Source organism: Talpa europaea (assembly GCF_964194135.1).
Source record: "Talpa europaea genome assembly, chromosome: 13".
Classification (NCBI taxonomy): domain Eukaryota; kingdom Metazoa; phylum Chordata; class Mammalia; order Eulipotyphla; family Talpidae; genus Talpa; species Talpa europaea.
The window spans coordinates 33,035,093-33,063,047 of record NC_140080.1 but is presented as its reverse complement, the minus strand read 5'-3'; the positions used below and the strand labels follow the sequence as shown (position 1 = coordinate 33,063,047).

At 39.6% G+C, this 27,955-nt stretch overlaps 1 protein-coding gene across 1 annotated transcript in view; it reads right to left on the bottom strand.

Moving 5' to 3' along the window:
- Positions 1-4,675: 4,675 nt before the first annotated feature.
- Positions 4,676-27,955, bottom strand: part of UBE2D2 (ubiquitin conjugating enzyme E2 D2) — a gene marked incomplete at both ends in the record, with an annotated part of 48,076 nt that continues 24,796 nt past the window's right edge. The window contains 6 exons of the mRNA XM_084252130.1: positions 4,676-4,721; positions 6,086-6,179; positions 12,067-12,172; positions 12,258-12,335; positions 12,415-12,446; positions 21,278-21,341. Of these exons, the coding sequence (XP_084108256.1) occupies positions 4,676-4,721; positions 6,086-6,179; positions 12,067-12,172; positions 12,258-12,335; positions 12,415-12,446; positions 21,278-21,341 (420 nt within the window). The remainder of the gene's footprint in view (positions 4,722-6,085; positions 6,180-12,066; positions 12,173-12,257; positions 12,336-12,414; positions 12,447-21,277; positions 21,342-27,955) is intronic.

The window sequence follows — 27,955 nt, the reverse complement described above, 5'->3', positions numbered from 1 at the left end:
TGTGTTTGTGGCTCTCTAAAAACCCCCAAGTCAGGGACCTAAGGAGTTCTGCAGCTTCCAAAGCTACCATCATAGTTCTTATGGAAAACAGCAAACCTGAGAAAGCTGGCAATTTGGGGATTAGCTAAGGTCAACAAAACTATACCCTCCCTACTCACTATTGTTATCTAAAGGTTATACAATTTGGGGCAGGGGGAGTACTTGTAAGACTTGTCAATTTTTAAATGCTTAGGAAGAACTCCAAATAGGAGAACAAGTGACTCAATGGCAGCTGTCACCCCTCACAGCCTTAGAGAACTCTGAAAAGGAGCAAAGAACATTCACCAACGCTAGGGCTGCTCTTTCCTGGACAGGAGGAGCGGTCTCCTCCCAAGAAGATGGGCCAGGCACACAGTGGTTTCTTCTTGGCCTTCCCATTGCTTTCAGAGCATACTGCAATCAGGAGCCTGTCCTGGAGGAGGCCACTCTACCAGCAACACCTTACACAGGTTGAAAGACAACAGACCTCTACTTGATTGAAAACTATGAAGATGATGCTTTGTTACTACAGTATTCATAGTTTTACATCTGCTAAAGACATGTAACACTTTACCTTTTCTGCAGGTGCAGCTCTACAAATAATTTGAAGATGAAAAATGATCACTTTGTCACAAAAATATCTGGCTCTGCCTCAACCAGTTTAGGAGCAGTCACTGAGAAAAGGCAAAGCTAGTTGATGATTTGTTACACATTCAGCCACTGAGGTCAAAGGGTATAAAGGCTTTTTAGTCAGTTCCAACCTTTGAGTTTTCCCACTTATATTGACTAAGGTAAGATATGGCAAGAGCGGGAGAATGTATTTGATTCATGAATATTAACCCTAAGAAAGTGATCCCATAGCCAGTTTTCACATTTCTAAGTCCATCCCAGGAATTGGCCTGGAAATATTCACAGGGGACTGAATACCAACTACTTAGACCAGCGTTGGCTAAGATTAGGATAAGGCTTTTTTTTTTTTTTTTTTTAAAGATTTAGCCATTATGCACATAAGAGCTGGGGTACAGGCTAGAGGTGTGGGGGGAAGAGGATTCACCAGAGACTGAGTGGGGAACAGAACAGGCAGATTGACCAAAGTATACTGCTGAGGGTAGCAGTGGGCGAGCCAAGAGAGGTCTGCTGCGCCATGTGGGTTGCTCCCTGGCTGGCCGGGGGATCGAACTTGTGCTGCAGAGGCTGCGGACAGCTTCAAATGTTGCATCTTAACCCTTTGCGCCACCAGGGAGGCTCCTTAGGAAAAGGCTTTTAAGGAAGGCTTTTTGCAGGGTACAGGGTAACTCAGAGCCAGTTTTCATCTAAATACATGCTTATCATAAGGAAAAATAAAAAAAAAAAATTCAGGAGTGTCCCAAAGGAAGTCTATTTTTAATTCTTCTTGGTCGTACATAAATTGCACGCTGGATAGTTTGTTACCTTCACAGATTATTTTTATATTGAAAACATGCTTGCTCTTACATGACATCACACCCAGTAAAATAATCCATAACTTAAAAGAGTGTTTCACAAGGGAATCAAAGGAAGATGGATCCTTAAGACTAACAATTTTGTGCATGGTTAATAAAGATGCATATTCCTGAGTAAAGAAAGGAAAGATGTTCATAATTTAGAAGACCCAGGAACTGATGAACCCAGTCATTGGGGTATTAAGGGTTATCTTAAGCAGATTGAGACGTCAGTTTCATCTTATTGCAAACAAGGGACAGTTATAGTTGATAGGCTTTCTAACTATGGTTTAGAAATAGTTCTCCTGACTACCTACTAAGGGCTCAAAGTGACTTATCGAAGCAAAGAGGAATGATTCAAAAAGTGAAATATTGTAGGGCCTCCCTGGTGGCGCAAGGGGTTACGTCTCAGCACTATGAAGCGATCCACAGCCACTGCAGCTTGTAAGATTCCCAGACAGGGAGCTAACCCACATGGCACAGCAGCCCTCTCCTGTCTTGCCCCATGCTCCCCTCAGCAGTATATTTCAGTCAATCCCCCTATTCAGCTTCCCACACTTTGGTGAATCCCCGCACCCCCACCCCCTGGCCTGCACCCCAGCTCTTGTATGCATAAATAAATCATTTTTTTTTTTTAAAAAGTGGAATATTGTAGCAGTAGGAAATAGAAAAGGAATATCTCTATTGCTAGGTCAGTGCAGAAATCATGGGTCCCCGTCTGACTACTACGATATCTACAGATATCTTCTGTCTACAGACCTCCCTGATGTTCCCTATACTTCATATATTTTTACAACAAAAACAAGACTGCTCCAACTACTGCTTGGGCACGCACTCCATGTTAAGCAAAGGGAACCCATAAACTTGATTTTCTCTTGTAACCTCACCTCACCAAGATAATCAAGGTTACGTCAGCCTAATTTCCACATGTGATAAAGTCAGACATTCCTATAAAAAGTAATATGATTCCAGATGAGAACCAGCCTGAGTGACACACTTTTGTGAGCAGGGGAAGCAGCCTCCTTCGCTGAGTCTTCACTTTAGCTGAGGTATATGTATGCAGACTATATGTTCCATACTCAATTAAGCGAGACCAAAATGCATGCAAGGGTCTAATGTTTGTGACCATGTAAAACCCGTTCGCTGGGCACACGAGGATGGCTTTTATTTAGCGAAATATACTTAACAGCATGCTTGTGAAAATATCTACATTATAACCATTATAACCAAATAAATGGTAATATGCTGGCTGCTCTCTGACAGACAACTAAAGAGCTGTTTTTTGGGGATCTGAGCCACTGACCCATAGTCGACAATACAGTTAATAGCAAGCAAAAAAGTGAATTCCCACCTGCTCATGATACTGACAATATGGGGTGATTGTAGGTTAGAGCACAATTTTAACTCCCTTCCCTACAACTGTTAACAATCAAACTTTCTTTGCAAAGTCAAGACTCTAGAAATGCTAGTGAAGCCAGTAGCTAAAATGCAGCACTTTAAGAGGTTACAGGTTGTGTCACACTTTAGTTCCAAGATGGAGTATTGACATTGAGAGATAAGACAAGTTAAACAAGTTTAAAACCAAAAGCAGTGGACATTTATTCCTCAATTTTTGTGCAAGAGTGTAAAGATGCATTTGAAAGAACTTGGTGACTAGAGAGCGTCTGCTATGGCCTCAGGCTGGCCTGGTTTACAATTAGATTAGGAGAGAATAAAAGGTAACTTGCCTAGTTCACACGAATGATGTTTCTGGCAAACACAGTTGTTTACAAGTTTCAAACTACATTTTACTAGAGTCATGGGAAGACTTCAAAAAGCCACATACAGTACAATTTAAAATTGGATGAACATCCTGCAAATGTTAGTGCAAAGTAATTATGTAGACTCTCCAATACAAGATTGTGCTCATGTTTCCCAGGTTTGGTCAATGTTTTTCTTTTACAATCACAATCACAGAAGCTTAACTTACCAAATAGCAATGCCTTTGTGTTTTATGGCCTATGTACCAAGGGAATGTCACAGATTTTGAAATGCAGCTTAGTTTCATTAATAAAGCAAATTTCTTAATTAGTTTAACAGTCATGTTCCTGGAATACTGCACATTCATGGAAATGCTTTTAAGCTTATGCCCTTATCTTGTTCAGTAAAATTACTTTCAAGATAGCCTTTTTACTATGTAAACTGGAGTTGTTTCATGATTTTGAAATGCAACCAGTATAAATGAAAACATTTCAGGGGTGGGGGATAAAATCCACCACTAATCTCGGCTAGACAAAATTCTTAAAATTAAAAAGCCTATTCACACAAAATTTTATGTAATGACTGTAGTAATCAGTTTATTACACAGATTAATCATTCTTGAACGTACAAGCTCCAGAGGAGCAATTGGGTCTTTAAATATACACAAGTATTTCCATCAAATGAATTTTCACCCTTACATCCAGAGAGACCTAAGCAGTTAAAAACATAAGAAAAATAAGAGCTATTAGCTATGTATTAACTGAGAAACCACATACAAACCAAAGAATATGGAGGAGAGAAAAGGGGGCTGAAAAGATGAAAGTTGAAGGGTGAGGAGATGTAAAAGAGTTGGGAACAAAGCTCATCACACTTCATATACTAATAGCTCCAATCCATTTAATTGTTGACCAGTTAAACTTAGACCTTAAAATACAGGATGTGGGTAGAGTTTAATCTGGTTGGTCATAACTTTCACCTAAGACATAGTAGGTCCTTCAAATAAAATGAATACAGAAATAGCTTTGTGTTCTTCACCTTGCTTTTCATAACTGTTTTGAGTTTAAAAGAATTCCACTTAATTACAATCTCCTACAGGTCAGTGGAGCTTTTCTCCCCCATCCAAGCACACACCATACCTACCACCCCTCACCTTGCCGTTATCCAAATTTAAGTCAAATATGGAAGTTTTTTAGTCTCACACCTAGGTTACGCCTGGAGAACTGGCTTGTCACACATACACTTCTCTGCTAGGAGGCAATGTTGGTACAGAAGTACAGTATTTCTAGTTTGTTGTTCCAAGTATGTACAACACGCAGCACTGCTGTATCAGGTAAACATGTGCACAGGGGAAGATGAGGCGTGGGCTCATAGAAAGCAGTCAAATGGAAATCAAAAGGACTTTCTCTTTCAGAGTTCCCCTATCTTTATTTGTAGAGGTTATCCAATAATTTCTTTAATTACATCGCATACTTCTGAGTCCATTCCCGAGCTATTCTGTTGTACCTGTGCACACAAAGAGAAGCTTGGCTTAACATAGGTGAGGAGTTGGAGGCGACAGGTTTCACTTATTATCTCATATAATAACCTGAGGGGAATACCTTACAGTACATTCAAGCAAAATGACCTTCGAACCCCACATTTCTAGTAAGCTTTTATTCAATGACAGTGGGGAAAAGGTGAAAAATGTAAAACAAAGTCCTATAAATGCTACTAATAAAGGATCTTGATGGCATACCCTTATAGTTATGCTTGATCAAACCTATTTCTAAGGATGATTTTCAACCCTTGACTCTTCTGTCTGGAGTTCCTGAAAGAGTGTAATTTGTATCATATGGCTCTTAAAATCATATACTAATAGTGATTAAACTGGCATAATACTTCCCTCTAATTAATAAAGCAACTAGTTCTTCATTAAAAGAAGGTAGATCTTTTTTTTTTAACACTTTGGTTGCTAAGATGAATTCTTTGAGCAATTTAATTGCTAAAAATTATTGCTCCAGAACATTCTAGTTGTAAAATAAACAGGGTAAAAGATTCTACATTTTTTATTAAAAAAGGGATGCAGTAAAGTTATGCTGAATATTACCACCACAATGACTTGGGAAATGCCTTTTAGTAGGCATTCATGCTCACAATTCTAGACAATAGACAAAAGAGTTCTCAATCGAAATAAATTTATCCATGAATAAATTCACTAACAGAAAAAGCATGATTTAATTTTATTCTGAATGCAGTCAGAAATACATGACTATAGACACTACTCAGATATAAACACAAATTAAGAATTAACTATTAGGAATCCCCTGTTCCTGGTTTAAGTCCATGAAAAAAGACTATCTATAGTCCTCTTTAATAAAAAAATAAATAATTCCTTAATATTTTAGGTTTTAATTCTAGAAAATGATCCACTCTCATGTAATACACAAAACAAAAAGGGATTAGAACCCTTTCACATACTATCTTTTTTGCTATCCTGGCCTTTTTCAGTAATTCATGTAAGTTCATTTGTAAAACTGGAACTTTCAGGTCTTGTGGTATTTATTCACTTTATTTTTTAGAGTATGCCAAATGGTAGAAAATCAATTCCCTTTCCCCATTACAATTTACAAATACTTGCATAAGACATCGGGATACTGGAAAATACAACGTAGAAAAGTTTTTCTACACAGTAGCTGTCATATGAAGTAATTAGATGATCAGCATACATTTACTTACAATGATACTCAATGCAAATATTCTACTCTTTCCCCCATATGAATATATTAAGTGAAAACAGTAGGTTTTCATTTTAAACATATGGCTATAATCTGCCCTTAGTTAAAGGCTCCATCCTATCGGATACTTTTTAGTCTCCAGGCCATACTTACTTTTCGCTATCTGTTTTGTAGATCCGAGCAATCTCAGGCACTAAGGGATCATCTGGATTGGGATCACACAACAGAGAACAGATGGACAAGAGTACTAGAATGAAAAAGAATATAAATTAACAGAGGATAAAAGTAAAGGGTTGAAAGAAACACGAGATGCCAACACATGAGAAATATTTTACGATTTATTGATCTTCCACTGCCTAAGCTTATAAGTGCTACCTAACTTTATAGTAATTGTAATCAAAAAAGATCCTAAGATGATTTTTTTATGCCTGAACCCCTAAGGAGCTGGCCCAGGCTGGTGAAGTAACTTACTGAATGTCCCTAGCTAGTGAGTAATTACAATGGAATTAGAATTCAGGTCTTCTAAATCCTTGACTTTAGTCTTTGAATTCATAGTCCATAAAAGTTCAATTTTTAGAGACCTATGTTCAGGGATAAATATTTTCAAAATTCCAAAGATAACCACAGTACTAAATACCCCCTTTTTTTTTAAACTATTAATACTCTTAGAAATGACAACTATGAAACCCAACAATCACTGCTTTCTCAACAGCAGGTACTACATTCAGATATAATAGATTTGTTTCATTTTTAGTTGGAAATAATTTAGTGTGAGAACATAAAAGCTAGTAGGAGCCACTTAATGGGGCTGTTCAAACTTATTACAGAGGATACAACATACTTCTACCTAAAGTCTCAAATTCTTTTCAGTGATGACTTAGAGAGTATCATCTCAGCCATTTCCTCAGTGACACCTGGAACATAGCAGACAAATCTTAATAGTACAAGTTCTTCGGTTCAAATTTATTAACTTATGTATCCCTTATTGAATGCAAAGGAGTTACATTAAGTCCAATGATCTCTGACATACAAATATATTCCAATTTTTATATTCTGATGCTAACAGAATTCAGTTATCTGATTTTTCTCTAAAGTTCTATAGCAAGCACAATGACTCAGCCCACTCTACTTCTAAATCATCAAAGTTAGCAGGAAAAGGACTTATTCATTGTCTTATCAAATCTATTCTATAGCGGTCAAGGGCTTCTGAGCAGTAAAGAATAAATTTACATGCCCTTTATCATTCAGCCTGTTAACAGAAATTTCCTTGCCTTAAGAGTATATGGAAAATAAAAACATCAGGAAAGATGTTTTCTGACTCTTCATTCCTGTTGCCCACAATTCTGGCAGATGGCATTCCCAAAACATCTTCTCTTCCCATTGTCAGGTGTATCACCTGATGCCCTCTTCAAGCACAGAATATTCTAACAGCAATTAGGAAAAAATTCATGTATTTCCTGGAAATGACAACAGGGAGTTACAGATTTTTGAATGCTTATAAAAGTATTAATTACAGAAGAAACTTTTCCTGTCTATCAAATTGACAAGAGTGTACTATTGAATCTTCACCTAAATTAGACATACAACCCCCAAATTACCATCTGTAACAAACTCCCTTTACTTATTTTTCCAATTATTCTAATAATGCAATTTTAAAAAAGACACATTCTAAAGAAATAGCTTCTCTGACTTTCTTTCCAGGAAAGGGAGATGGGGTGGTAGTTATTTGGACCTAGTGAATAGATTCTTTATACACTATTTAGTTCCTATAATTCACAGAAATTTGATTTTGGCTTATAATGAATTACACTTTCTTTCTCTATAAAGAGAATAATTCCGACTTCTACCAACCTGCATAGACTCTTCTTTGCAGGACTAAATTGTTTTAACTTATAGATACAGTCTTCATCAGTGTATACTCATTTTCATTTGTGTCATAACTCAGTCACTTTCAATTCTAAAAACATAAAATCAAGTGGTTTTATGGCATTCTAAACTGCTTCCTTTTAAGTTTTCTGTATATTGAGGTTCCTCTACTCAAAGTGGAGGTAAACCTGGTTAAAATAATTGGCCTCAAAAACTGACTATATGTTAGGGCCTCCCCGGTGGCGCAAGGGTTGAGCGCTGGGTTGCAAAGCTGCCCGCAGCCTCTGCGGCGCCGGTTCGATCCCCGGCTGCTCCCCAGCCACCAGAGGGTCCCACATGGTGCGCAGACCTCTCCTGCCGCCCACTGCTCCCCTCAGCAGTGTACTTCGGTCCTTCTGCCTGCTCTGCTCCCCGCTCTGGCTCTGGTGAATTCTCTCACCCTACCACGCTTCTGACTGTACCCAGTGCTTGTATGTATGTATGTATGTATGTATGTATGTATGTATGTATGTATAAATAAATGAATGTTTAAAAAAAAAAAACCTGACTATATGTTAAAGGGATAATCACACAGAGGATTCAGGCCTTTCACAAGATTGCTTGCCATACATTCATGAAGGAAGCAGCTAAATTATGAAACCCAGGTATGCTAATACAATCAAATTCAACAAAATGCACTGCAATTATTTTAAAAGATAGCTAGCTATCCAGAGAGAGCAGGCCAAAGTCAAATTAACATAAAATAATTGTGATATCAAATAACCGAAAAATCAAAACTGGGCACAGAGGGTAAGGGGGAAAAAAAGCTATGGTAACTTAAAAAAAAAAAAATCATTTATTTTATTTATTTACGCATACAAGAGCTGTGGGGTGTAGGCCAGAGGTGCAGGGGCTGGGGGGGCGGGGAGCAGTGTGTGAGAGGATTCACCAGAGGCAGAGTGGGGAGTAGAACAGGTGGACTGACTGAAATACACTGCTGAGGGGAGCAGGAGGTGAGACAGGAGAGGTCTGCTGTACCATGGGGGTTAGCTCCCTGCCTGGGATCCATCTCATGCTCAGTGGCTGCCTATAGCTTCATAATGCTGAGACTTAACCCCTTGCACCACCAGAGGGGCCCTATAGTAACATTTTTAGCTATGGAGAGACACACATTATTTCAACTCTCTTGGTCCCATTACTAAATTTATATCTCTATTGCTACTTGGTGAAGAAGGAACAACCAGGTCAGGAAATCATAAGGATAGTTATATGAGCACTGTTACAAGCAATCCTTGCATTGCAAGGGGTTCAACAAAAAGGAGGGAGGCCATTTATCTGGAAAAATAGGAAAAAAACTTTCTAATTCATTCGTTTAGTATATTGCTTTTATAGTGTGCATTAGGATCTATGGAATTTTAATGTAATGCCCCAGAGTTTTTGTTTCCTTTAAATTTTTAATTTGGAAACCTCCCTGGTGGCCTATGGGTTAAGTCTCAGTGCTGTCACCACTATGGCCTGAGCTTGATCCCTGGCCAGGAGCTAACCAACCTATGGCACAGCAGACATCTCCTGTCTTGCCCATTGCCCCACTTAGCAGTAATATTTCAGTGGGTCCACCTGTTCTTCTTCCCACTCTGTTTCTGGTGAATCCTCTCGTCCCCTGCACCTCTGGCCTACACCCCAGTTCTTCTATGCAAAATAAATTTATAAAATAAAACAATTTTAATTTGTAAGACTATATACAAAGTCTTATCACAGTTATAACATCAATGTATAACATGACAAATATCCAACTATTTTTTATGATAGTGCCTTTAGCCAAGTTATTTCTGTGTTTATAAAAAACCAGTTAACTGCCTTTTCGTCTTTTTTTTTTTTACCCTTCGGAATAACAATAAAATAGTCATTACCATCCCAAGTCTACAGATGAAGAAAAAACTAAGGAACACAGAAGCACTATGTCTCAAGTCTCTTATATAAGAGGTGAAGCTGAGATCTAAATATAGGTAGCTGGGTCCAGAATCTTTGTTGTTTACCAGGAAACTAAGCCTCTTATCTAATGCATACATTAAAGAAATTGTAAGATACAGTTGAGAGAAATATTTTCATGTACTAAATTTCCTACCCAAATACCCAAAATAACTCTTTCTAGCTAGTCAATGTACTTCTCCTATGTAACTCAAGTAATAGTGTAAAGAATATTTTCTCCCCTGCTTTTTCCAAACATAATTATCTTCTCACTTTTCACTTTATTGTAAAGTTCAGTATTTTTTTTTTTTTTAAAGATTTATTTTGATTGGGGCTTCCCTGGTGGCGCAAGGGGTTAAGTCTCAGCACTATCAAGCTATGGCCATCCACTGCAGCATGAGTTTGATCCTGGGCCACGGAGCTAACCCACATGGCGCAGCAGACCTCTCCTGCCTTGCCTGCTGCTCCCCTCAGCAGTGTATTTCAGTCAGTCCACCTGTTCTGCTCCCCACTCTGTGTCTCTGGTGAATCTTCTCATCCTCCCGCACCTCTGGCCTACACCCCAGTTCGTCTATGCACTAAATAAATATCAAAAAAAAAAAAAAAATCTGTTATTTAAAAAGGAAAAAATAGAACTTTAATTTTTATTTCTTTGATTATTGTTTCCTTTCTGAATACGCAATTGTGATCTAGTTTTTTACACACACATTCTTCATATTTAGAACATTAACCAAAAAAGGAAGCATTACTGAATGATCATATTTACAGCCTACTTCTTGTACTTTTGAAAACTTTTAATTCATTGTTGGTTTCACTTGGGTATAATGCTGAGGGTTTGTACAATTTGTACAATTTCAAATCAATAATGTTTGTCAACTCCCTACTCAGTTCACTGTTATTAGAAATTCCCCAACATACTCCTACAATTGGGTCTAATAGAACTAGGGTTTCTCATCACAAAATCAGTAACTAATTTTCTCTATACATTGTCAAACACAAACACATACAGGACTATATACCAAAGATTTTTTAAGATGTCTAAAAATTTATATTAAAATGATCATCTTAGGGCCTCCCAGGTTGCGCAGCGGTTGAGCGCTGGGTTGCGATGCTGCCCGCAGCCTCCGCGGCGCCAGTTTGATCCCTGGCTCTGGTGAATTCTCTCACCCTCCCGCACTTCTGACTGTACCCAGTGTGCATGTATAAACAAAACAAACAAACAAACAAATAAATAAAACATGCCTCTATAAAAAAAAAGTTAAAAAAAAAATAAAATGATCATCTTAAAGAGGAGAAATCAGTTTCTTATAGAAACTCTAAAGACAAACCCAAAAAACAAAGTCTAAGTATGAATTCATCTCTCTATACCATGTTCTTCAGTAATCTAATGTCTATGTTTACAGCATAAGCATTCCTCTAGAGGAGTTATTTCCTATTCTGGAATATCTATTCCTTCCATTCACAGATTTTGAGGTTGGAACAAACAATAATTGTCTCCTTTAACTATGCCCTAAAAAAAAAAAACAAAAAACTATTCTCCAACCTATGCTTGAATGTACAGTGGACAAACTAGTGACACCGAGGAATATCTATGCTTGAAAATGCAACTCTCTCCAGTGGTCTGAAGCCTATTTAAGAGTGAGAAAGGTGGGCCTCTCTGGTGGCACAGGGTTAAGTCTCAGTGCTTTGAAGCCATCCAGTTACTACAGTTTGAGTTCAATCCCCAGCTAGGGGGCTAATCCACATGGCACAGCAGACCTCTACTATCTCACCTGATGTTCCCCTCAGCAGTGTATTTCAGTCAATCTGCCTGTTCTGCTCCCTACTCTGTCTCTGGTAGATACACTCACCCCACACCTTGCACCTCTGGCCTACACTCCAGTTTGTGTATGCATAAATAAATAAAAAACAAATGTTTTTTTAAAAGGTCTGTTACCTCTTCTTAGAAGGATTATGCGTAATCTTTCAAAAATAAATTACCTTAAAAATATAAAAAACACAGGGGCCTCCCTGGTGGCGCAAGGGGTTAAGCACCGCACTATGAATCAATCCGCAGCCTCTGAAACATGAGTTCGATTCCCGGCTGGCCAGAGAGCAACCCACACGGCGTAGCAGACCTCTCCTGTCTCGCCTGCCCATTGCTTCCCTCAGCAGTGTATTTCAGTCAGTCTGTCTGTTCTGTTCCCTACTCTGTCTCTGGTGAATCCGCTCACTCCCCAAATCTCTAGCCTGTACCCCAGTTCTTATATGCATAAATAAATCTTTAAAAAAAATACAAAAAACACAGCTGCTTATCTTATATCAAACCCCCATCCCATTACCTTTTGAAATAGTTAATGCTGGAGACCACTGTGACCGAAGAATATCAAGACAAATGCTGCCATTACTGTTAATATTTGGATGATAAATTCTTGTTGTAAATGCAACCTATAAAAAAGAATTTTTTGGTAAACTGGTTTGTTATTATATAATAATATAAAAACATATAAAAAATTTACTGTATCTCAATTACCTTAGGTGGTTTGAAGGGGTAATCTGTTGGGAAATGAATTGTCAAGAAAAATACTCCACCCTGATAGGGACTGTCATTCTGTTGATAACAAGAAAAGTGGTATTAAGATGAAAGAATTACATAAACTATTTATTCCAAAATTAATCTGAATACTTACTGGCCCCATTATTGTAGCTTGCCAATGGAACACTGAAAAAGAACAATGAGAAATCACCATGAAGCAATATCCACATTGTATCTACAACATAATAAAACTATCATTTCCCATCTAACCCCACCTTATAAGCAATGTGATGAGTTCTGGGCAGTATGAGAAATCTAAATCAAGTCTGAGTCTGAAGAGGAAAAAAAGTGGCTAGCACAGTCTAGATAAAACAGACTAGGAGCTCGATGAAGAAGTGTTTGGGCTACAACATCTTGAAAATTCATGTCAGGAAGACAAACTTTCAACAAGGCTGCAGTTCTAGTTTTCTTCAAGAGTAAAGAAGATTCAAAAGATTCGACTCTCTGAAGTGTTCTGTCATTTCCCCAACACGATTATTCGCAATACAATCCTTTTATCATACTGATATATAGAAGTAAAAGTCAAAGTTGGTAATACTCAAATTACAATACTGCTCCTTACAAAGAGAAAAAAATTTTAAGCACTCTCCTACACAGTTCTTCAGAATCACTAGTCCCTCAATAGATAAAGAAAATATCTGAAAATCCCAAACTTGATTATAGACACTAGGGATAATTCCAATACATTACAAATTTGTCTAATAAGGAAATCTGTTTTTTTTAAAGTTGACGTAACATTGTTTTACAACACAGCCTATGATTCAGAGGTATAGGATCATACTTCTTCAAGTGTGTTATTACCACCCTCTCTCCCACCCCCTCTCCCCAGCCCTCACACCAAGGCACCTAATCCTCTACCATAGTCCACTGGGCACCCTTTAAACCCTGTTCTACACTCTCCCCCTCTGGTAACTTCAATTCTACAGGCTCTCTTCAAACAAAAAAGAAAAAAAAGTGTGAATTCCATTTCAAAGGTGGCGTGACTAAACACAGCACAAATATAAAAATGTAAGTTTTTACTTATTAATTAGCAAGCTACTTAGCACTCAATATTCATACTTGGGTCTAAGCAAACTAAGGAAAGTTGTCACTGGGATTTTATGTGAACAACTTAAACCAGCTAACTTTTGTCACAAGAGGAAATACAAAGACTAAGAAATCATATCCCCAAAAAATCACTGGAAAGTTAGTACAAACCCTAAAGTTCCTTCTGACCTCTTGATATGATACTATCCCTATGGTTGGTTTGCCCCTCACTGGGAACTGAACAGACTAACAGCAGTCTGTTTGTTAGGAATTAAAGATGGAAGATAAGCATTGCTAAGCTTTCCTTCTACATTGCCCACCATTAGTACTAAGAAATTTTCATAATTTCTGCCCACTAACTTTTTTTTTTAAAAAAGATTTATTTATTTATTTATTCATACAAGCACTGGGTACAGCCAGAAGCGCGGGAGGGTGAGAGGATTCACCAGAGCCAGAGCGGGGAGCAGAACAGGCAGACTGACGAAGTACACTGCTGAGGGGAGCAGTGGGCGGCAGGAGGGGTCTGCGCGCCATGTGGGACCCTCACCCAGCGGCCGGGGATTGAACCGGCGCTGCAGAGGCTGCGGGCAGCCTCGCAGCCCAGCGCTCAACCGCTGCGCTACCGGGGAGGCCCTGCCAACTAACTTTTTAATGGATTAAGTAGCCAAGAAGAAAGTAACTTTGTGTCACCAAAATTAGACTAGTATCTTCAAAGAAGCTCCCACATAAAAGGCCCAGAAAGTGCTCTTTAAAGAAACAGGAACATCTCACTCTGTTTGTAATTATATGTAGTTATAATGTGAGTAAACAAAACATTGATGACTGAAGTAGACCCCAATAACAAGGCTGAACACCTTATTATAGACAACAGAATGATTTACGCACAGGACAAGAAAACTTTTTAAAACAGGTCTTGGCCTTCCATTTAATCCTTTCATATTAAATTTATCAATATAAATGGGAGACAACTATAACCACACTTCCATTCTTGGTCAAGGTTCCAAGAATCAGGTAAGATAAGGAACAAAAAGAAAGCACTTAAAATAATGAATTATACAAATATTAGGAAAAAAAAAAACTTCCTTTAACTATGTCCTTTTTTTTTTCTTCCTAGTCTTCAACATCAATTCTTTTCTTGCTAAAAATATCACCAGACTTAAGACGTTATTAGGAAAATTTGAATCAGAACAAATCTTGGCTAAAAGTAAAATACTTTTTTTTTTTTTTTTTTTTTTTAAAGATTTATTTTTTATTTATTTACACAAGCACTGGGTACAGTCAGAAGCGCGGGAGGGCGAGAGAATTCACCAGAGCCAGAGCGGGGAGCAGAGCAGGCAGAAGGACCGAAGGACACTGCTGAGGGGAGCAGCGGGCGGCAGGAGAGGTCTGCGCACCATGTGGGACCCTCCTCCAGTGGCCGGGGAGCAGCCGGGGATCGAACCGGCGCTGCAGAGGCCGCGGGCAGCTTCGTAACCCAGCGCTCAACCGCTGCGCCACCGGGGAGGCCCAAAAGTAAAATACTTTTTATGATTTTTTATTGTTTTTCTAATAGAAAACAAAGCATGTTTTATTCTCTGTGACTAAAACTGACTAAAAATTTGACAATGTATAACACTGAAAAAGCTTGGAACAGAAAATCCTGACAGGCCGGCAACTAGGACATTGACAATTACAGAAAAGATACCCTTTCTAACAGATGTCAAAAGATTAATATTTTCAAATAATAATATTGCAACCTCTTTCATAGCCAACATTTCAGAAAGATGGAAGATATTCCAGTGTATTTAAGTAACATTCTGATATTACTGAGAACTCTCACAAGCAGAATTGATTAGACTGTTTCATAGAAAATTCATTTTAGTTTAGTTAGTACACCGTATCTGTTTCATAGTCTCCAACAGAACTAAATGAATGCAAACCAATGGCCTTCAAAACTCTAAAAATTGTGTAAACACAAACATAGAGCTAAGTCATTAAACTAGGAAAGAGGAAAAAAAAAAAGAAAGGAAATTGTTAATGCAGCAACTAAGATGAATGATATTTACACCTCTTGTTAAAATGACTAGAATTTACAGTACTAACAAAAGGCAGAGAAAGACAAACTAGAAGCACATTAAGATGAATTTAAATAATTAAAGCATTTAAAGACCTACCATTTCAATCTTAATTGAGTATTCTGCTACACTGGTTAAATATAAGTATACCTATTAGACTAATTGAGTTAGGCCTCCCTCTGGAAATTTCCTAGATCCCTAGCTTTCCTAAGTGGAAGAATAAAAAAGGAGGTAGTGAGAGAATATCTAACCTGTCTCAAATGACAACAGTTTTGTAAACAGTTCAAGAATCACTGGTTTCAAGTAGAGCGAATTCCAGAAACAGTTACTGGCTGAAATATTTGGCCATAAGCATAAAATACTACTATATTTTATATGAACGTCCTTTCAAAAACCTTTCATTTAAGATCAATTGTAGGAGCTGTTCAAACTAATAATTCAATATACTAAAATAAAAAGTTTTGATAGTCTAAAAGCAAAATCCCATTATCACCTGGGTTTGATGCTGTCAAACCAAATTACACAAACTGAAAGCTAAAATCTCTTATGAGAGTTTAAATGTGAAGTTCACAGTTCATTGATTACTCTTTAGTATTCTGGATAAAGCCTTGAGGCTAAAAGGGATAGTGAGAATATTTGTTATAGTTTGAGATTGAATCCCAGGAGACCTACATTTGAATTCAAGTACAGGTCTCTGGAGAATCACATTCACTAAGTATTCAAAGCAAAAGAAAACAAAGCAAATTATACAAACAATATATGACCAATCTTCCCCTTACTTCTTCTTTTTTTAAGATTTATTTATTTTTATACAAGAGCTGGGGTACAGGCCAGAGGTGTGGGAGGGTGAGAGGATTCACCAGAGAGAACGGGGAGCAGAACAGGCAGACAGACCAAAGACACTGCTGAGGGGGAGCAGCGGGCAAGACAGGAGAGGTTTCCCACCCCATATGGGTATTTTCCTGGCTGGCCAGGAATTAAACCAGCACTGCAGAGGCTGCAGACAGCTTCACAGCGCAGTGCTCAACCTACTGTGCCACCGGGGAAGCCTTCCCCTTACTTCTTTCACTAAGTATACCTTCTTTTGCTTACCAGATCTTTGCAGAGAAGTAGGGGGAAAATTACTGGTACATTAAAATCTGAATATTTAAAAATAAAGGCTAAGTCTGCCTCTTTATTCTACATTTTATGTACTTTATATCAATGACATGTAGTACTTAGGAATTTGAGAGCAAAAATAAACCCTAAGTCTCCCTCTTTATCTACATATGTACTATATATCAATGACATGTAGTATTTAGGAATTTGAGAACAAGAATAGTCACAGAGTTCCCGAAGTTTCATTCCAGCTAACAGTTTTTCTCTTCCACCTAAGATTATTTAAATTCTATCTCCTAATAATGGTAAAAATGCATTTAACAATCCAATTACAGTTTTATTCTTTTTTTTTTGAAGATGTATTTATTTATGCATACAAGAGCTGGGGTACAGGCCAGAGATGTGGGGGGTGAGATGATTCACCAGAGACAGAGTGGAGAACAAAACAGGCAGGCAGACTGAAATACACTGCTGAGGGGAGCAGAGGGCACGACAGGAGAGGTCTGCTTCGCCATGTGGTTTCCCCCTAGCCGGCCGAGGATAGAACTTGTGCTGCAGAGGCTGTGGATTGCTTCAGAATATGGTGCTTAACCCCTTGCGCCACCAGGGAGACCTACACTGTTTTATTCTTATGTGGTCGGTTCATCAGGAAGACCAGATTAAGACTTGGACAAGAATTCATCCTCAATGTTCTCAAACATCTACAAAAATTTTAAGTATAATATTCTCAAACACAATTTGATGACCAAGTGTAAGGTAGTTTTTCTGTCCCTAAGGATATTTTCCTTATTCTCTTTTAGAAGGTAGGTACTGTTGACATATTAGTATTATGTCACACAAGACATTCAAATTTGAATGGGAAGACTGAGTCAAAGGGAAGATTATTACATTTACAGATTTATTGAGATAATCCACATAATTCAATTCATTCATTGAAAGTGCACAATTCAATGATATCAAGTACATTCAGTTGTGCAACCATCACAATTTTAGAACATTTCTATCATCCCTTAAAGAAACACCATATTCATTAGCAGTCACTCCCCATTTTAATGCTACCATTATCTATTACTTGTCTCTCCAGATTTGCCTATTGTGAATGTTTCATATAACTGGGATTGTACAACATGTGGCTTTTTGTATTTGACTTCTCTCACTCAGCAGTTTTTTATTTTTTTTTTAATTTAAAAACTTTTTTTTTAAAGATTTATTTATTTATTTATGTATTTATATAAGCACTGGGTACAGTCAGAAGCGCGGGAGGGTGAGAGAATTCACCAGAGCCAGAGCGGGGAGCAGAGCAGGCAGAAGGACCAAGGTACACTGCTAAGGGGAGCAGCGGGTGGCAGTAGAGGTCTGCGTGCCATGTGGGACCCTCGCCCGGTGGCCTGGGAGCTGCCGGGGATAGAACTGGCGCTGCAGAGGCTGCGGGCAGCTTCACAACCCAGCGCTCAACCGCTGCGCCACCAGGGAGGCCCTCAGCATTATGTTTTTAAGGCCCATACAAGTTGAGTATATATCAGTACTCCATTCCTTTTAATTAATATTAATATTCCATTGATGGACAAACCACATTTTATTTATCTCTCATTAGTTGGTGGCTTTGGGTTGTTTCCACCTCTTGGCTATTATAAGCAATACTATTAACACTCATGCCCAAGTTTTTGTGTGGACATATGTTTTCATTTCTCTTGAATATACCTAGCAGTGAACTCACTGTCTTATGGTAACTATATTTAAGTGTCTGAGGAACCACCAAACTGGTTTTTACCCACCAGTAGTATATAAAGGTTTCAATTACTCCACATTCTCTACAACATGTGTTATTATTTGATTCTGATTCTCATCATCCAAGAAGGTATAAAGTATTTTAATTTGCATTTTCCTAATGACTAATGGTGCTGAGCATCTCTCCAAGGGCTTACTGGTAATGTCCATATTTTCTTTGGAGAAATATATGTTCAGAACCTTTGCTTATTTCTAAAACTGGGTTATTTATATTGTTGAATTACAAAGTTTTGTTTGTTTTTAAAGATTTATTTATGCATACAAGAATGGGGATACAGGTCAGAGGAGTGGGAGGGTGAAAGGATTCACCTGAGACAAAGCGGGGAGCAGAACAGGCAGACTGACTGAAATATACTGGGGAGCAGCAGGCCAGTCAGGAGAGGTCTGCTTCGCCATGTGGGTTGCTCCCTGGCCGGGGAGTGAACTCGTGCTGCAGTGGCTATGGTTAGCTTCATAGGTTGCTGTGTCCCAAACCCTTGCACCACCAGGGAGGCCCCGAATTACAAAGTTTGTTTACATATTATAATAACTTTTTTATCAGATGTAAGGCTTGCAAAAATTTTCTTTATCCTTTTACCTTTTTTTTTTAAAAATATTTAAAGGCAGGCTTATTAGGAAAAGGGTCAGGAAAGTAAAGTACACTTGCATAGACACAAGCGGGCAGCCAGAGCTGCCCCAAAAGGGACAGGTTTGCTAAAAGAGGCCTGCATTGTTGCAGGCAGGCAGCCTTGACAGGCAGGCAGGAAGCTGTTGCCCTGCAGAGGGAGAGAGCTGGTGAAAAGAGAGGCACCTGCATAGGCACAGGTAGACAGTGGGAGTGCTGCTATCCCTTTACTTTTTTTTTTTTTTTAAAGATTTATTTATTTATTTATTTATGCAAGCACTGGGTACAGTCAGAAGCGCGGGAGGGTGAGAGAATTCACCAGAGCCAGAGCGGAGAGCAGAGCAGGCAGACACTGCTGAGGGGAGCAGTGGGCGGCAGGAGAGGTCTGCGCGCCATGTGGGACCCTTGCCCGGCGGCCGAGGATTGAACTGGCGCTGCAGAGGCTGCAGGCAGCTTCGCAGCCCAGCGCTCAACCTCTGCGCCACCGGGGAGGCCCCTATCCTTTTACTTTCTTGATGGTATCATTTGCCAGCAACTTTTTGATGAAGTCTAATTTATCTATTTTTTTCCTCTTATTGTTTATGCTCTGGGGGGAATTTTATTCAACACTTCAGTATAACAACTTTTTAAAGAAAGGCATGTGATAACACTATGGTAGAAGCAAAAGTAAAGGCAAAATTATAGAATGAAACATATTCTTTATGTTTTGAAATAGAAACCTAATCCTCAGACTCCAAACACTTTTAATTCAAGGCCAGCCACTCCACTTTTGAGAATTTAGTAGTAAAACTACTTTTTAAATTGAAAGAACACACTGATGCAGATAGACTACATGACAGCATGGAACAACAAAACTAGAATCAGAAAACCTGAGAATGAGTCCACCTTGGAAACCTACATGAGATTCTCACTAGATACTCCTCTAAAATAGTTTACAATTTCTACCCAACTCACCTAAAAGAATTGTTATAAAGCTTCAATGAGATAATGTATATTTTAAGAACTTGGCCTGTCCTGTTTGAAATCAATGTTACAGTTACCAATGCTGGACAGATCCGAATAATTTTAGTGGGATTTTTTTAAATTAATTAATTTATTTATACAAGCACTGGGTACAGTCAACAAGCGCGGGAGGGTGAGAGAATTCACCAGAGCCAGAGTGGGGAGCAGAACAGGCAGACTGATGAAATACACTGCTGAGGGGAGCAGTGGGAGAGGTCTGTGCGCTGGACACTCGCCGGCAGCCGTGGATTAAACCAGCGCTGCAGAGGCTGCAGGCAGCATCACAGTTTAGTGCTCAACGACTGTCAGGGAGGCCCTTAGTGGGATTTTTCATCACATGTAAACCCTATAATTTGGAACATCTACCTGTTTTACCTGTTAAACATTCCTTGTAAAAGGACAACCCTACTTTGATTCTTAAGAATATAGTAAGCCAATAATAACATTCTTAAGAAAAATCAGGAAAAATAATTTTAAATCTGTTAATATAAACTCATACTTACGTTTGACTTAATCTACAATTCTTTCACACAAAAGTTTTCAACTTGTTCATCTTTTTCCTATTTGCTAAATGTTACATTTATTGTTGTAAATTAGTTACCTATCTATCATAAAGCATAGTCTTGTTCAAATATCCTTTCTTTAGAAAAGGCTAGCAAACATGGGGATCAAGTTCAAAACATATTTTGAACTTGCTAAGAGAGTAGGTCTTAAAAGTTTTAATCACACACAGTTTAACTAATTATGGTGCTATTGTAGCAATCATTCCACTATATATACAAATAACAAAGCATGCTGCATACCTGAAACAATATATCAACTATATCTAAATTTAAACATAAAAGACTGTACAATGGTATACGGGGCAGAAATTATGCTAAGATAAATGAATGAACATTCCTGATACGAGCATTTAATAAATCAGATAGGACTAAGCAGATAAACTGGACATTAAAAATAAAATCATGTATGTCTTCACAAGTATAAGCTAGCAGAAAGAGACAGGCACGCACACACAAATCATTCTTAGTATTACCTTAAAGAGCAAGAGTTGTAGATAAAAGCTCTAATATTTTACACCCCAGGAAATACTCCAAAAGGATGAAGGACAGCTAGGAAGGGGCCAGAACAACCACACAGAGAGTCTGGTAGAAGAGGTTCAAGTTGTAATGAACAGCACAGAGGATGATGAAATAATACAGAAAACTGCATTTTTCATAGTTAAGTAAGGTTAATCACACTGTCTCTTCCCTACATAATTATCTCTTCACAGAAAATAACCTTAAGAGATGTATATTAATCAGTCCCAAAGCTTCTGAGAGGCATATTATTAGAGAGGCATATTGGTATGCTGTTTTACTCCATCATTCCTTTTCAATACTTACTATCATCTCCAACAGGACCTGCTGAACACTGTGCTGGGGGGTCCCGTGCCAGGTCATTCAATTCCTTAAGAAAGGGGCAAGAAAAGAAATGTGTTTAATCTAAGTGCATACTTTTATACATTAATAAATTAATCAAGATTCTCATTCTATCATCAGAGCTGCTTGAGGTGTACTCCTTTAAAATCACAGAGGAGTAATATGGATCTTTTTTTTTTATATTATTCTTTTTTTTTTTTATAGAGGCATGTTTATTTATTTATTTGTTTGTTTGTTTGGTTGGTTTTTGTTTATACATGCACTGGGTACAGTCAGAAGCGCGGGAGGGTGAGAGAATTCACCAGAGCCAGAGCGGGGAGCAGAGCAGGCAGAAGGACCGAAGTACACTGCTGAGGGGAGCAGCGGGCCGCAGGAGAGGTCTGTGCGCCATGTGGGACCCTCCTCCGGCGGCCGGGGAGCAGCCGGGGATCAAACCGGCGCCGCAGAGGCTGCGGGCAGCTTCGCAACCCAGCGCTCAACCACTGTGCCACCGGGGAGGCCCCCATAATATGGATCTTTAGGTTAAAATATTTTGATTCCTAAATGCAATCATGTTTTTATTTTTTTCCCCTAAGATTTATTTATATAAGAACTGGGGTACAGACCAGAGGTGCAGGAGGGTGAGAGAATTCACCAGAGGCATAGCGGGGAGCAGAACAGGCAGACGGACCAAAGACACTGCTGAGGGGAGCAGCAGGTGAGGCAGGAGAGGTCTGCCACGCCATGTGGGTTTCTCCCTGGCCAGCTGGGAATTGAACTCGTGCTGCAGAGGCTGCAGGCAGGTTCACAGCACAGTGTTCAACCCGCTGTGCCACCAGAGAGGCCCCAATCATGTTTTTTTTTTTTTTAAGGATTGATTGATTTATTTATACAAGCACTGGGTACAGTCAGAGGCGCGGGAGGGTGAGAGAATCCACCAGAGTCAGAGCGGGGGACAGAACAGGCAGACTGACAAAATACACTGCTGAGGAGAGCATTGGTGGCAGGAGAAATCTGCACGTCATGTGGGACCCTTGCCCAGCAGCCAGGAATTGAACCGGAGCTGCAGAGCCCGCAGGCAGCTTCGCAACCCAGCGCTCAACCACTGCGCCACTGGGGAGGCCCCCCAATCATGTTTTTAAAAATTGGATCATTTTTGCTTTGTTCAGAGTTTAATGAGTAAATATAGTATAATGTACAAAGAGCCACAAAAATTGTGCTAAGGTAAAAACTTCTTTTTCAGGGCCTCCCCTGGTGGCGCAGCGGTTGAGAGCTGGGCTGTGAGGCTGCCTGCAGCCTCTGCAGCGCCGGTTCGTTCCCCAGCCACCGGCAAGGATCCCACAAAAAAAACAAAAATCTTCTTTTTCAAAAAACTTTTCAAAAGAGACCCAAAGCCAGTTTTTGTAACTCTAAACTATTAGGTTACACTTGAGTATGAATGTACCCAAATTATACAGGACTATCTGACAATATGTTGATATATTTTCAGCTGGTATCTACTATCAGGGTTCCAAAGGTAGGAAAAAACCTTAAAATTATACTATATTTCTTTTTTCCTTACCTTGGTACTGAAAATGAAAACAAGCTCTAGGAAAAGACTAGTTTTAGATTTTATGTTTAAACTACAGCAGTAAAATATTTTAAAGGTACAACAAAAACTTCTTAGATCTAATTAATGAGTTATATGAAGTATGGTTTGAATACCCCAATTACAGACTTCAAAATTTTCAGCACATAAGTTATTTCTGCAAGCCCGTTGTTCTGAGTTAACTTAGTTAACTAGTCATTTTGTTACAATTATGTTTCATCCATGGGCCTCCCCTGGTGGCACCGCAGTTGAGCGCTGGGCTGGGAGGGTGCCCGCAGCCTCTGCAGCGCCTGATCGACCCCTGGCCACCCACAAGGGTCCCACATGGCGCGCAGACCTTTCCTGCTGCCCGCTGTTCCCCTCGGCTGTGTATTTCATCAGTCTGCCTGCTCTGTTCCCTGCTCTGGCTCTGGTGAGTTCTCTCACCCTCCTGCGCTTCTGACTGTACCCAGTGCTTGTATAAATAAATAAATCTTAAAAAAATGTTTCATTCTATAAGTTTGGAGGAAAAACAAAGTATAGAAAAAAAGTACAGAAATGTTATTTTTTTTAAAGATTTATTTTTATTTATTTATTTATTTAATTTATTTATACAAGCACTGGGTATAGTCAGAAGCGCGGGAGGGTAAGTGAATTCACCAGAGCGGGAGCAGAGCAGGCAGAAGGACCAAAGTACACTGCTGAGGGGAGCAGCGGGCGGCAGGAGAGGTCTGCGCGCCATGTGGGACCCTCCTCCGGTGGCCGGGGAGCAGCCGGGGATTGAACCGGCGCTGCAGAAGCTGCAGGCAGCTTCGCAACCCAGCACTCAACCACTGTGCCACCGGGAAGGCCCCAGAAATGTTATTTTTTAAGTACTGGGACAGAGATAAAGTTTAACAGTATCTATTTTCTTAAGTATCTCAATTTTTGGATTTTGTATCTCTCTAAAATAGACATTAGTTGCTCAAAAAAAGTAACTTATTGTACAGTTCCCACTTACAAACATTGTTTACAATAACAGAGCAGAATAGCCAAGAATGCTTCCTCAATTTAAAACACAAAAGTTACCCATTTCTTTTCATTAATAAAGTATTGCTATTAAAATATAACTTAGGGACTCCCTGGTGGTGCAAGGGGTAAGACGTAACCTATGAAGCTATCCGCAGCCACTGCAAAACGAGTTTGATCCCTGGCCAGGGAGCTACCCACACGGCACAGCAGACCTCTCCTGCCTCACCCGCTGCTCCCCTAGCAGTGCGTTTCAGTCAGTCTGCCTGTTCTGTTCCCCATTCTGTCTCTAGTGAATCCTCTCACCCCCCACACACCTCTAGCCTGTACCCCCATTTTTGCATGCATAAATGAGTAAATCTTTTAAAAAAATAACTTAAGCTATTCTGAAGTCCTGCAGTGTTCATTAGAATTTTACTCTTGATTTACTCTTAAATTTTTTCTCCTTTCAAATGAAACCACCTTTTTCTTCTCAATGAAATTGAGGTTTAACAATGAAAGCTAACATTTATCCATCAGCCTGACAGAAGATCCATCAGTCCATTTCTATGGCCTATATAACTTATTTTCTTTCTAGTGGAAGGCCATCCGTATTGTGTGTGTGTGTGTATGTGTAGAAGAATGGGGGTGAAGGTCAGAGGTGAGAGGATTCACCAGAGTGAGGAGCAGAACAGGTGGATTTTACTAAAATACACTGCTAAGGGGAGCAGAGGGTGAGACAGGAGGTCTGCTGTGCCATATGTGGGTTAGCTCACTGGCTGGGGATTGAACTCAGGTCGCAGCAGTGGTAGTGCTGAGACTTAACCCCTAGGCCACCAGAGAGGCCCCAGAATAATTAATTTTTTAAAAGATTTGTTTATTTATGCATATAAGAACTGGGGTACAGACCAGAGGTGTGGAGGATGAGAGGATTCACCAGAGACAGAGTGGGGAACAGAACAGACAGAGCCACTGAAATACACTGCTGAGGGGAGCAGCAGGCCAGTCAGGAGAGTCTGCTGTGCCATGTGTGTGGCTCCCTGCCCAGGGATCGAATTCATGCTGCAGTGGCTATGGATAGCTTCATAGGTTGCCTCATAACCCCTTGCACCACCAGGAAGGCCCAGAATAATTAATTTTTAAAAGCTTACCTAAACTTGGGCTACTAGACATTTAACACACACATTAAATACTTCCTTGGTTTTGACAGTGATATGGATAAATCTCAAAAGCATACTGTTAAGTGCAAGAAGCAAGATATAAAAGGACTGCATTCAGTATGATTCCAACTGATTACACATTCTAGAAAAGACAAAATTATAGTGACAGGAAGCAGATCAATGGTTCCAGGGGCTGAAGGGTGTTGGAAGAGGTTAACTACAAAAGGATATGAGGAAAATTTAGGGAGGTATGGAAATGTTCCATATCATGATTTTAGTAGAAATTGCACAACTATATTTGTGTATGTCTAAATAAACTCAAACTGTGTAATAAAAAGTTTGATTTTATTGCATGTAATATCAGTTTATTTTATAAAAGCAGATATGCATTCATCTTTGTATACACATGAAATATCTGAAGAATACACAAGTAACTAGTTAGTTCTTGCCTTCAGAAAGGAAAGCCTGCTTTGGGGTAAGAATGGTGACTGTATATACACACTCCTTTTAAACCATTTGAATTTTGGGCCTCCCCAGTGGTGCAGCGGTTGAGCGCTGAGTTGCGAAGCTGCCTGCGGCCTCTGCGGCGCCGGTTCTATCCCCGGCTGCTCTCCGGCCACTGGAGGAGGGTCCCACATGGCGCGCAGACCTCTCCTGCTGCCCGCTGCTCCCCTCAGCAGTGTACTTTGGTCCTTCTGCCTGCTCTGCTCCCCGCTCTGGCTCTGGTGAATTCTCTCACCCTCCCGCGCTTCTGACTGTACCCAGTGCTTGTATAAACAAACAAACAAACAAAAACATGCCTCTATTAAAAAAGAAAAAAAATAATAAACCATTTGAAATTTTTTTTAAAGATTTATTTATTTATTTATTTATACAAGCACTGGGTACAGTCAGAAGCGCGGGAGGGTAAGTGAATTCACCAGAGCCAGAGCGAGGAGCAAAGCAGGCAGAAGGACCGAAGTACACTGCTGAGGGGAGCAGCGGGCGGCAGGAGAGGTCTGCGCGCCATGTGGGACCCTCCTCTGGTGGCCGGGGAGCACCGGGGATTGAACCAGCGCTGCAGAGGCTGCAGGCAGCTTCGCAACCCAGCGCTCAACCGCTGCGCCACGGGAGAGGCCCACCTTTTGAATTTTATAACAGGTACTCACTGCCTATTTGAAAAATTAATTACCAGTTGACTATATTCTGGGATTGAAATAAAATAGCTAGGGTCTCCTAGTGGTGCAGGGGTTAAAAGTCTCAGTGCTATCAAGCTATTGCCAGCCACTGTGGCATAAGTTCCATCCCTGGCCAGGGAGCTGACCCACATGGCACAACAGACCTCTCGTCTTGTTCACTGCGCTCATCAGCAGTGTATTTCAGGAGATCTGCCTGCTCTGCTCCCCACTGTCTCTGGTGAATCCTCTCACTCCCCCATATGTCTGGCCTACATCCCAGTTCTTGTATGCATAAATAAATAAAAATAAATCTTAAAAAAAAGACGACTACCTACTTCCCATAAGATTAGTCCCTATTTAAAAGTGGCCACTATAAAATAGAGAAATGAAACTTCTGAAAGTCTCAGACATTTATCATAGCACTCTAGCAAAAAGGAAAGAACCTTTTCAACTCTTTTTTTTTTTTTTTAAATTTTCTAGAGGCATGTCTTATTTATTTATTTATTATTTTGTTTGTTTGGTTTATACATGCACTGGGTACAGTCAGAAGCGCGGGAGGGTGAGAGAATTCACCAGAGCCAGAGCGGGGAGCAGAGCAGGCAGAAGGACCGAAGTACACTGCTGAGGGGAGCAGCGGGCAGCAGGAGAGGTCTGCACACCATGTGGGACCCTCCTCCGGTGGCCGGGGAGCAGCCGGGGATCGAACCGGCGCCGCAGAGGCCGCAGGTAGCTTCGCAACCCAGCGCTCAACCGCTGCGCCACCGGGGAGGCCCCCTTTTCAACTCTTAAGAGTGCTCAAAATTAGGACATCAGCTGGTAAAAAAATTCATGCTTCTACTCATTATTTTAAAAATAATTCTCTTTTCCTCATCTTAACAATTATGAAACAAAATACAGATGGCAGGGAATAGAGTTCTGTTTCAGTATTGTGATCCTTACTCTATGGCATAAGATGAAAGGAACAAGATGGGAAATGGAAAGGTTATAATTAATTTCATAAAAAATTGCTCAAGTTTTAACAGTTCTGAATATTGCTATACAAATCAAGGATATTTGATGGGGCTATTCCGGATGCAGGAAATTTAAGCAAAGTTTATGATTCAGTTAAAAAATTTAAATCAGAAGAGATCAACTAGATCAATTACCAGTAAGAAAATAAGATGCAAAAGCATTTAATCCAAGTAATAATCAGGAGAGTAAGGACTTGTTTTATTGTATTATGACTCTTTAGTCTAGATTTAAAATATTAGAAATATACAATTTAGAACATCTGAGAATTTATAACTTGCCTAGGAAATCAATATTCTTATGAAGAGTGAACTGTATAGAAAGAACAGCTAAAACAGTAGGTCTCAGAAAAGATGTTCTGACACAGTAGTAGCAGCAACACAAGAGAACTTAGAAATGCAAATCCTAGACTCCAATCAGACTGACCGAATCAAAAACTCTGGAGTATACCTCAATAATGTGTGTTTTAACAGTCTCCCAGGAAATCATTATGCACACTGAAAGCTGATTGCCTTTATTTTTAACAAATTAAGCAGCAAAGATAAAAGGCAATGCTAACAAACTCACCACCAGCAAGACTGGAAGGAAGGAAAGAGAAGGTGAAGGGTGAAATGGTGGCTCAAAATGAAGAAACCAAGAAAGGGTTAAGACCTTGAAAGGTTAAGTTATGTTCCACATTTTCAAGAAACACTGAGGGAAGCAATCTGTCTTTCTAAAGTACTACATTCTCATGTCCCACCCCTAAAGATTGCAACATAAATGTTAACTTTACTACCTGCTTATA